Genomic DNA, 10,657 nt, shown 5'->3' on the forward strand with positions numbered 1-10,657 from the left:
TTCATCATCGCTTGCGCTATCTTAGCATCATCTTTCCTGCTAGGGTTTCCTGCTCCCCGTTTCGGATGTTCGAAATCCGCAGATGTCATGTTTACATATCCCATGCTGTAACGGGTCCGAGAACCACCACATTGCTCGAATAGTTCGAGAAGGTGATACCAACGGAGCAGTCGAAGAAGTGCATTTTTCTGGTTGAGCTCTTTAATCATCTCATATCTTCGCCTCTTCGTGACGTTCACGGCCAGGCGATGCGAATCAACCGTCTTCTGAGCTCTCGCACAGCACATCATCTCGCGCAGAGCCACTATCGATTGAGGACTAGCAATTGTTATCAAAAGGATGATAAGGTTCCCGAGCGAGCCCTTCTCAAGCCGAAGGGCCTTTGTCAGTATAGCAGGGGAGAAATAGCTATATTCGGGCGGAGACATATTCTGAGCGGCACAGTGCTGTCTCTCTTGTAAGAGAATCTGCCGGGCAGCCTCACCATGCAAGATGGAGACATTAGTGCTTGCAGCCCTGCGCCTTCTCTTCGACGCAGGTGTTACCACGGATGTTTCACTGTCATTGTGGGGTTCTCTCGGGCGGCGTGCCACCTGACCCCCCTTTGGTGTTGACGGAGCATTCGGCCCATTCGAAATCCTCGCCATCGAGTCATGCTCGGCTTCAGTTTCAGTTCCATTGCGGCTCAGGTCTCCGTCCGATGACCATATTTCCTCTCGGAGAAATTGAGATAGGCTCTCTGTGACTGACTCCTTCTCCGTCACAATGCGCTCCGCGTTTGGTGAGAGAGGCGGATCTTTGCTGCCTTGTTCCAGGAACCTGTGTAACATTGGGGAGACCTCAAGAGTCGTAGCGGACCGCTCGATAATTAGCACCGAAGGGTTAATCACTCCAGCGTTGAGAGCTAGTATCATCTTCGAAATAGATACGAGAGCTTCCACAGTAGCAGGTGAGACAGAAGGGAGTTCCTGAAACATTCTGTCGCCGCTCGCCTGGAAAAAAATCCTGACCGAACAGATTCAGTACAGTAATTGCATGCTAAACAGATATAAGGCCATACCTTAGAATGACAACTACTGTTGACTTGATGTTCCAGGTATCAAGAAACACGGCTGCTATAATGGCATTTATCGCTTTGCGAAGAACCTCCGGCGAATCTGGCCCGGTGCGCTTATCGTAGTCTATGCAATGGTCGATACCAGTCCGCTTCGCGGCAGCATAGTATTTGCCTTTGTTCAGAAAAGCTTTTCTCAAATTTGCCGTACACTCTACAACACTATAAGTTTGTCCAAATGTTTGAGTTAACCAGGCGCCGCGGTTCTTCTTACCTCTACTGCCACCTATGAAGAATACTATGATAGCCAGAACAGAGTCAACCAGAGAGGCACCCAGTTGGGATAGTTTCCTATTCCCATCGTAGTTGTCCGGATTAGCACCTGCTGAGGTGCGAGCCAGACGTATCAAATGTTTTAGGGAGAAAGTATGGCCTATGATCTTTTCGAGTGTCTCGATTTTCGGTTCATGAGGGGTAGCCATGCTGGGTCAACACAGATTTGAAATTAGGTTTCTTGAAATCTAGCTGAAGTGCATATAACCTGAAGGCCAGATTGCTACTTGCTTTGCTTCGAAACGCCGAGGGAGCGAGCAGAATTGGAGCCTCTATAGCACAGCATTTGAAACAGAGGAACATCAAAGTTGTTTCCGTTACCCGTGGGTGAGGTGTAAGCTCTTAACACATAGATGAGATAATGAGCTACGGGCCGCCCGAAAGGTAGAAACCAAAGAAGAAAATTGCAAGAAAGGACACAATATACGTGCGCCTCCGAGTTTGCCGCGACTAAAATAGTTGTTGCATTAGGCATGATGACCCCAATGCACGTAGAAAGAATGGGAAAGGAATATAAAATCGGGGCTCGTGACTTGCAAAATAATCATCACACAATCGTGTTGAATATAATATCTTTTGTACTTAAGTTAGATTGAATCGAGGGAACCAGGATAATAAACACGGGGGGTTGATCTCTATATTGGAAAGATGAAGCCATTGCCGGTAAACCTTTACGAAGCTGAAAGTTACGCACCGATGTTGCGGTTAGAACCAAATAGTGCAGAGCTAGAACTTTCTAACAATATCCACTGATGGAGTCAATACAAATTATAATGGAGCATCAGGCCTCTATCCATAATAACACGCAGAGGAATACTGGCCTGTACAACAAGCCAGCTGCATGCAACGTCTCATATGAACGAGTAATGGTCATATGGAACCTTACAAGCGACGGTCTGTAGAGCAATGCGTTGTGTGGGTTACACGAGCATAGCTTTGCAGATCACATGCGATTGCTCTGCGGGCAAATAGAATGCGCGTATCAATATGCGATAATGGAAGATAGGAGATCCGTAATTATCCGAGCCTTGCATGGAAATATCCTAGCGCAAGAATCCGGCCACGCCAGGCCTAATGCATCCACAATCCTCTGCAATGCTGCTCGATCCCAGCTTGTTTCTAGGAAGACGGCACCGGCAATAGCCTCAACAGTAGTTGCCATCAGCTTGTCAGAGACAAAATTGCCCTGGGAGAGATTCTTGCAAACGCACCGATCAAGACCCAGTTCGAACCCCCGCTGGGCAAGGTTCCTATTACTGGCAATGCGGGAGACAATTTGGTTGATTTGCTCTACAACGCAGGTAAAATCAGCGAAAGTGGACAATAAATTTGTTCCGGAAGTGCTGGTTGCGTACTGCGGCTCTCATGCCTAGCGCGACCTTGCGACTATAGGAAAAGTTGAAGGGCTGAATCTCCAATAAGAGCCATATCCTTATTACTATCTCTGCCAACCGCGCTAGCAGCCATGAAAGCTTCGTGAATTAGCGTTGAATTCTCGAATGAAACGCCCAAGCGATCTTGGATAGAATCAATAAGTTTGCTGCGGACACTGGTCATGTTGCACGAATTCGTGGGAATTTGGAGGTCCTGCGGATGAGAGCCTGGTGTGATACGTATGGCTGCAGATATATAAGCAAGAGAGTTATGGGTTAATGTGCCAACTTAAATAGTTGTGTTGAGAGAGGAGGAAAGCGGATTGAATACCGTACGTGGCTGGAAGCGAGATTTCAGTCCTACGCTTAAGCTCAACGAGTTCGTCTTATTCAGTTTAGTCGCATTTGACGATACAACACCTCCGGCAGAAGCTGAGGAGCCAATTATGTTCTAACACTGTTCTAGATGCGGGGATAATTCACCCCGCCAGTAAAGCCTCGAGGATAAGAGCTGTTTAGGTCATTCTACTTAGCGACCCGGTCTAGATCTCTCACTCATCGCGTACGACGCACACTGTTGGCTAGCTTATTCAACTAGCTATCAATTTCGTACACGTCGTCGGTCGGTGCACATTACCCATAGTTACCCCGCCGTTCAAAGCCCGCGTTTTCTAAATGATTGCACTTCAACACGCTGTACTGTCCGGATCCACTTAACAAGCAAGCGGCTCAATCAGTTCACGGTGTCTCGGTTCTTAGCTCTCGCTGGCCGCATTTGCTATCGGAGGGTTTTCGTTCTCGAGAGCCGGTAGTTTCATCTGCAAGGCTGCCGTACCACGCTATCCCTATTCGAGTGGTTAGGAAGACTTCGATGCTTAATTTCCTATTCCGGAATCAGCTTATGATCGATTAATAGCTATTGTTATCTATGGGAAGACTAGTCCATCTGCCCAGAAATAATGGAATGAGTTTTATCCTCCGTTGCTAAGTCAAACCACACGTTCAACACATTTCCTAAGCTTTTGCTAAAAAATTGGTGCGCGCCCTCTTCCATCGCAATCATGGTGATGTAAAAAGCGGATACCACCGCTCATGAAGCCCTTAGAAGACATGAAGTTCTGTTAGCTACAGGAAGGCTTAGTAGTTAGTCGGGTTGTACTCATTTTTTCTACCACGTAAGGAAAAGAGTCTGCTAATAGCAGACGAGGGCGCTCGAACCTCAAGCCTGGGTCATTGTAAACGATGCTCAAATTTATGTTATCTCTACGGTTCCTGCATTGTTATTCCTTTTCATGCCTGCGCATAGCCAGAAATCCGGAACGAAAAATATCATGTAGGAGGAGGGAGGCATGGCGATGGACCAATCACGCTTCCCAAAATTGCAGAGTTCTTTTGGATGACTGAAAATCCCACCACTCTCCTATTAATAAGACATGCTACCGTTATCCCTTGCTTCACTTACCTGTTTTCGGATAAGCCTATCCGGTTCTGACCGGGTTGATCCGTGGAGGGTATCAAAGCAAGTATTCCTGGCTCGAAGTGGGTGAACAATGTGGGATACCCCTTGCCGCGAATCCGACGTGATCATGTTTGTGTTTGTATACCGGAGATTCTGACTCAAAACCTGGCGCGATCCCTTCCATATTCTTCTGGCCATATCAGCCTCCGATTGTACAGAGAATTTCCAGGTCGTCTGTTATGGCAGTCCCCATTGTTGTTCATGGCGAGAAATCCACTTGTAGACGGTGCAGAGGCTCTGCTACACTTATGAAAGAGAGCCATGGTATAGTATCTGTGCAATCTTATCCGATATGCGATGTCTTGTGCGTCGCTTTCGATCAATGTGAAAGCCCAGTCTCTGAGGGATTCTGCAGGGGCTGTATCTACTGGTAGGCTTTTCCTGATCGCCAACGTCGAATAGCATCTCGAAACAGAACCAGTGCGTCAGCACTTCCGATGCAAAGAGATCCTGGCAAATTTTGATGTTTAGACGATCGGCGCACCCCATCAATTCGGATCCGATACCTTCCGTATAAGAAGCTTCCGTCGGGGAGGGCAGGCCATTCGAGCCGCATTTCCTTATTTCAGTTTCGAGGTATGACGCTAAGCGATCGTCTCCTGTCATATGAGAGTGCTCCTTCCGCATGCTACTTTCCAATTTGTTAGACATATTTTAGCCGTCATCTAGCAAGCTAATTTGAGCCCCGCCAACGACCACATCTGACATCAATGGACGACCACTCGCTTCAGGTGCATCCGAGCCACTCTTTTGTTGAGCGACAATGTATCTCTCGCTTTCATTCGGCGCTTCTGGCATACTAGTAAGCGTCTTCCCTAGAGTAGTTCCGACATCATTCTCGAAAAGCGCGGGATTATTTCCAACGCTTTGGTCAATCATCAATTTAAGAAATTCCGTTAGCAAATAGGCAGAAAATAATCAGAGGCTCACCCAATGCTCCTATGATCTTTCATGTTCTAATATAGTTTTTTCCACTATCAAGATGTACAGTGCCAATGATCTCCGGAGGCAGATGTGACTCATTTGGGCTACGTGGCGATGATTTAAGTAATGCAAAACAGGGGATACCCATTAGAAATAACCTTTCATGTAGGGCGAAGGAGTATCCTAATAGTAGCGGTTCGCCATAAATATCCGAACATAGAGGAGTAGGCAACTCTCGCCCAGCATACATGAATCATGTTGCCAACAAGCCTACCTACATGAATTATGATCCAACATTGCGAAGGATCACTCGTGCTTCGGGTAGTGGCATTGCTAATGTACTTATTGAGGTAAGCGATATCTGAACGACGACTGGCCCGAAACTATCTGTACGGCAACCCTGTTACGACAGGCCGTTTGCTGCCCGAAAATTCATCCACTAGCAAGACGCCCAAACGGCAAATGGCACTTGTCCCCTCAGACCCCCTATGGGTTGCGTTCGCTTCGAAGTGGGGCCTCCGCTTCGGCCAGCCAAGTTCTCAAGCTAGCAGGAAATCAGCATTCCGGAACCGACGAGACTTCCGCGGAACTGTGTTTCTAGAAAAGACCTGCACCACGCTATTCCCCTTCTGGTGAATAGATAGGCATGGTTCCTTAACTCCCTTTTGGGGAAATGGGCTATTAACTTCCTGTGCGATCAAGTCTGAACGCACTGGATCGAATTCGGTTTCGATACGTATGCTAGGATACCAATGTCGGAACTAGTCGAGCTCCTATTGTGAGTACCGCCAGCCATGATGCTAATTCCTACTTGGGTTGGCAGGTAATACCTGTGACACAGCGACGCCTAGACTCGGCACGTGATGAGAGGAGGTTGGTTCATCAGGTGACGAATCATTGACCTGGCTTCTTGTTTTTCTCAATGTTTGGTCCCAAATCCATCTCTGTGGCGGGAGTCGGCCAATACTTTCTGGCCCTTTGACTGGCAGCATTCATCTACCATGATTTTTGATGCGACCACTACTTTGCATGAGGCGATTCTATTGACACACCGGTCGCTGGAAACATAGGCCTAAGCTACGCTCCGTTGGCCCACCATTTGATTGCGCCTTGTCGTCTCTTCCCCCCCTCCTCGATGGCCCCCTTCAGGCTGCTCACCCTAGAGGTAGAACGCAAGTTCAGCCGACTTGCTGTGCAGCCATTGACTCTTGCCAGAGGGCACCCACCATTTCGAAGTCTGCGGTACTTGGGTTTACGCTCCATGCACGATATATACTACGATTTAGATGGCCTGCTATCCTCGAAAGGCATTTGGGTCCGCAAAAGGGACGGTGACTGGGAAGCCAAAATAAAAGATGGCGGAAATTTCCAGAATTCTAGGTTCATGGAGATGCGCAACCCAGAGGGAATCTCTCGTCACCTGAAACTTTCTACGGGTATTAGCCAAACTGAACTCACCAACTTTGGACTACGGGAGTTGGCTTCCTTTACAACATTTCGGCAAAGCTGGGTCGCCGACGATGACTTCACAATTGTTCAAGACACCATGGATTTCGACAATCACATGGTCGGGGAAGTTGAGCTGCAATGTACTCTCCCAAGGAGTCCTAGTTCTATCCATACTACCGAGGAAGAACGCGCTCTGAGACTGGAGGAGATGGACTCCCGGATCCGCGGATTCATGACTCGTTATGCATGGGCATTTCATGTGGGTCAACCGAAGGGCAAGCTTGCAGCATTCCTCGAGAGATTATCAAATTGAATCATCTGCACTCGCTTGCACTGGACTGGGATAGACGGGTTATGCATGCGGACATTCTAATAGTAGGTAGAGACCGGAAACAAGTAAATGTATGTCAAGGTCGGCAGATTCAACCCTACGGAATGGCTCGACCGAACAAGTTGACATCAGTCAAGTCTGCTTGCTCCGCACATATTGGTCTGAATATCATGGAGTTCATGCCAGGGCAGAAAACGAAAGAACCAAATCAATGGAAGGGGCATTTCACTGTATCCTTTCTCCATCCACGTCGAACGGCTTGTAGCTTCAGGGCCGACAACTGCGTGCCAATCCGCATGATCTTTCACGACGTCGGGGAACCACTCCTGTAGAACTTTGCCTCCCGTCCAGTCTCCCCCTCGCGCTAATGCTTCCGCTACTGCAGGCATAAAAATACCCAACCCCGTGGTTTTTCCGATAACATAGCGATGATCATTCGCAACCATCCCGTCTTCGGTTGCATAATAATATGCCAAGTAATTTGGCTCGTACGGCACCGGCGACGTCGTGTCGGGCGAGGCTTCGTTGCCTCCAAATATATGCATGTCAGCCTCCAAAGCCGCTTCCGAAAGACCCGGAGTTGTTGAACTCCCATGTATGCTCTTTAGTGCTGCTTTGACGCAGTTTCCGATTCGTCCACGTTCACCAGCGGCACCATATACCCCGTCCGTGTCACCGGTGGGCTAAGAATTAACGCCGGACGGAACATCGAGCGGAAAGATCGTGAGGTTGAATCTCAGGTCGCAGCCAAATGAGAGCAGCTGTTCTCTAGCTTTCGAAAGTTTCGCGTCCATGTCCTTGCGCATCGTAGATATCTTTACTCGACTGAGAGTCCCAATAACGTAAAGAACATTTACAACCCCCTGTCTTTCTCGTCGAGGTGGCAGCTGATCGTAGCACAACCGGATTGCCCAGTTGGAGACGTCACGAGAATTTATTAATTGAAATTCGCCATGTTCCTCCATTCGGTGAAGTTCACATTTTGGAGTTTGGGTAACTCTCGATGCCTGAAAATCCATCTCGTACTTTATTTCGAAAATTTCCAACACAGCGCCCGATATTGGCGGTAAAGATCTACCCGACCGAAGCCATTGCATCAGCAAAAGGATAATCTCGCGGGGGAGTACAGGCTAAGGTCCCTTTCACATAAAAATCGAATACATTGCTCAGAACGTGGCATGCAGAAATGCTTCAAGGGCTTGGGCTATTCCGTACCTCTTTCAAACTATCTTGGAAGCAGCTCACGAAATAACTTAAATATACAACAATGTCAGCGCCGCCTGCATGCTTGAACAGCAGAATGAACACGAAAACATTGTTGGAGGCTTTACCAGGAGAGATTTTTTGCCTGATCCTGGACCATCTTCACCTCCCAGCGGTAAAAGAGATTTCGCGCGTGAGCAAGCTTCTCAGAGAGCGATGTTTGCCATTTATCTTTGGCGATGTCATTCTGGACTTTACTGAAGGGAGCTTTGCCCGCTTGGACAATGTCAGAGAATCCCGATTATGTCATTTTGTCACATCTCTAGGGTTTAAGTTAGGCAGAGCCAAAGCAGGTAATATTTCCTGTCGCAAAGAACATCAAGTGACGTCCTTGGGTAACAGCTGTGCCTAGTGCATTACGCCACCAGCTTTCCCAATCTTGGGCCAGTGAGCACCGCCGGGGACGTGGTAAAACCCGCGGAGAGCATGCATATCACATTCCCTAATGCGGCCCTCTGGGTTGCGAATCAGTCCAGCATCGGCGACGCCGACATGCAGCGAGCCATCAATTTTCTAGTGTCTTGCCCTCGATTACAGAAAGTAACAATCCGTATCCAGAAAAAAGATGACGCAAGCGTACCACTCCAAGATCCACTAGGTTTATACACGCTATGTCAGGACAGGAAGTACAATGTGACTCAGGTCTGTACCCTTGCCAGGGGTATCAGCAGCTCCAGGCAGCAAGGTCTCGACTTGAGAGGCATTTGCCTTTCCAACCTATTTTACCCCGCTTTCTCGACCAATGGTGAGCGCAGCGAGTTGGCAGAGTGCCTTGAGCATCTCCTCCGGGATATTCCGTCCATACAGGTTGCTGGCGATGGCTTTCCAATCGAACTTCTCTATCGGCGCAGCATCGGTCTCCAACAGCTCGACTTGAAATCTCTGAGGATGTCATTTGGCACGCTGAAAAGCTTCCTTCACACCAACTCTCAATCTGTCCGTATCTTGGAAATATTTAATGTGGTTCTCACTCAGATACCTGATTGCGGACCAAATTCTCTGCCAATGCAGCAACTTTTAACGAGAGGCTAGAGCAGCCGGCTTTGTTCAAGGGTTCTCATTCGCTGCGCTAGTGCAGTGAACACAATATTCCTCACAGCTCATTCGCTCGAACGATGTAGACTATAAGACTCAAACAGTTATCGGCTCGCCTGATTGGGGTCTAGTCGAGAGCAAGTTGACTACGAGGCGTGGCCTCCTTAGTAGTACCCTTGTCTTGAAAGCTCAAATGTACATCCGTCAAGAGAGGGGCCCATTCTCCCTGCTTACTTGGTTCATAAGCCAGCACCGCTCTTTGCGATAGCATAAGTAGCCACTCTTCATAGACGACTCTGAATAATCCACAAGATATATTGACCGAACTTGTCTCGGAAGGCCCCTACTGACTCTCATACGAGCCGACAATGAATAACACGAGCCATTGTTCACGCGAGGGCAGCAGCCATTGTGAGGCTCATAAACCAGTGGTTGTTGGTCTTTATGGAATATCGGGGGTAGGAAAATCATTTCTACTTGATCGACTGAAACGAGAATTGGGTGAAGAATTATTCAACTACCATGAAGGCTCCGCTGTTATTGCCGATATCGTACCTGGTGGACTTGAGGCCTTCCAGTCGCTAGAGGGAGGAGAAAAAGCCTGCTGGCGCAAGCAGGCCATCGAAACCATCAGAAGAACGTCAATCGAAACGGGAAAGATTGCCGTCGTCACCGGGCATTTTATGTTTTGCTCTGAGCAAGGTGCCCTGGAAACGGTCCTCACAGAGAGCGACCTTAAGGTCTTTACACACATACTGTATTTGGATGAGCCCGCCAACATAGTGTGGCAGCGGCGCCAGCAGGACACGCAAAAGTACAGGGTGGAGCTGCCTGTTCGCGCGATCCAGCAATGGATTGAGGCCGAAAAAACATCTTTGCGTCAGCTTTGTTACGACCACAGTATCCTGTTCTGTCTGGTGCCATCGGAAAATGTTGTTGGAATAAAGACTCTTTTGTTGGACTTTCAAAAGCACGACGAGACCCACAACTTGAGCGTAGCGATGGACTTTCTTGATGCTTCCATGCGCTTCAGTCATACTAATTTGATCGACACTTTCCTAGTCCTGGACGGGGACAGAACCTTGACTGCTGGAGATACTGGAGACATGTTGTGGAGGGCATATAAACCCCGACAAAACGATGTGACACCATTAAAGGCTATCTTCAGCAGCCATCTGAGATACTCATATGCCGCGTTCCGCCAGGTATCATTGCTCTACGAGCAGTCATTTGACGACGACGAATTTGATGAGATCTGTACGCGCGTGGCGTCTTCAGTCGAATTGTATCCCGAAATGTTTTCGTTACTATGCTATGCCCAATCTAAAGAGCATATTGGTGCAGTGATCGTGACCTGCGGATTGCGTGCAGTGTGG

At 48.3% G+C, this 10,657-nt stretch overlaps 7 protein-coding genes across 7 annotated transcripts; 3 read left to right on the forward strand and 4 right to left on the reverse strand.

The window, feature by feature from the left end:
- Window positions 1–91: 91 nt before the first annotated feature.
- Window positions 92–1,536, reverse strand: BDQ94DRAFT_176491 (uncharacterized protein; the record flags this gene model as incomplete). Its single annotated transcript, XM_026772703.1, has 4 exons — window positions 92–105; window positions 164–1,005; window positions 1,061–1,268; window positions 1,329–1,536. 4 exons carry the CDS (start codon window positions 1,534–1,536, stop codon window positions 92–94), a joined length of 1,272 nt encoding a protein of 423 aa, XP_026619304.1.
- A 555-nt stretch (window positions 1,537–2,091) lies between these two features.
- Window positions 2,092–3,074, reverse strand: BDQ94DRAFT_155783 (uncharacterized protein). Its single transcript, XM_026768536.1, has 3 exons — window positions 2,827–3,074; window positions 2,743–2,766; window positions 2,092–2,677 (listed from the first exon to the last, which is right to left on the reverse strand). The coding sequence occupies exons 1-3, from the start codon at window positions 2,942–2,944 to the stop codon at window positions 2,370–2,372; spliced, it is 450 nt and encodes a 149-aa protein (XP_026619305.1). The 5' UTR covers window positions 2,945–3,074; the 3' UTR covers window positions 2,092–2,369.
- A 1,144-nt stretch (window positions 3,075–4,218) lies between these two features.
- On the reverse strand, window positions 4,219–5,158 carry BDQ94DRAFT_164606 (uncharacterized protein; the record flags this gene model as incomplete). Its single annotated transcript, XM_026770067.1, has 4 exons — window positions 4,219–4,323; window positions 4,365–4,396; window positions 4,753–4,910; window positions 4,986–5,158. The coding sequence occupies 4 exons, from the start codon at window positions 5,156–5,158 to the stop codon at window positions 4,219–4,221; spliced, it is 468 nt and encodes a 155-aa protein (XP_026619306.1).
- Window positions 5,159–5,829: 671 nt separating this feature from the next.
- On the forward strand, window positions 5,830–7,188 carry BDQ94DRAFT_29126 (CYTH-like domain-containing protein). Its single transcript, XM_026775413.1, has one exon. The coding sequence runs from the start codon at window positions 6,339–6,341 to the stop codon at window positions 6,963–6,965; it is 627 nt and encodes a 208-aa protein (XP_026619307.1). The 5' UTR covers window positions 5,830–6,338; the 3' UTR covers window positions 6,966–7,188.
- Window positions 7,112–7,948, reverse strand: BDQ94DRAFT_164608 (uncharacterized protein; the record flags this gene model as incomplete). The annotated part of the gene is made up of 2 exons (XM_026770068.1): window positions 7,112–7,583; window positions 7,686–7,948. The coding sequence occupies 2 exons, from the start codon at window positions 7,946–7,948 to the stop codon at window positions 7,112–7,114; spliced, it is 735 nt and encodes a 244-aa protein (XP_026619308.1).
- Window positions 7,949–8,250: 302 nt separating this feature from the next.
- BDQ94DRAFT_164609 (uncharacterized protein) lies at window positions 8,251–9,278 on the forward strand (the record flags this gene model as incomplete). Its single annotated transcript, XM_026770069.1, has 2 exons — window positions 8,251–8,539; window positions 8,599–9,278. 2 exons carry the CDS (start codon window positions 8,251–8,253, stop codon window positions 9,276–9,278), a joined length of 969 nt encoding a protein of 322 aa, XP_026619309.1.
- A 371-nt stretch (window positions 9,279–9,649) lies between these two features.
- BDQ94DRAFT_176493 (uncharacterized protein) lies at window positions 9,650–10,646 on the forward strand (the record flags this gene model as incomplete). Its single annotated transcript, XM_026772704.1, has 1 exon — window positions 9,650–10,646. A coding segment is annotated over one exon (997 nt), but the record flags the coding sequence as incomplete, so codon positions are not given.
- Window positions 10,647–10,657: the final 11 nt, after the last annotated feature.

This window comes from Aspergillus welwitschiae (assembly GCF_003344945.1).
Source record: "Aspergillus welwitschiae strain CBS 139.54b unplaced genomic scaffold BDQ94scaffold_149, whole genome shotgun sequence".
Classification (NCBI taxonomy): domain Eukaryota; kingdom Fungi; phylum Ascomycota; class Eurotiomycetes; order Eurotiales; family Aspergillaceae; genus Aspergillus; species Aspergillus welwitschiae.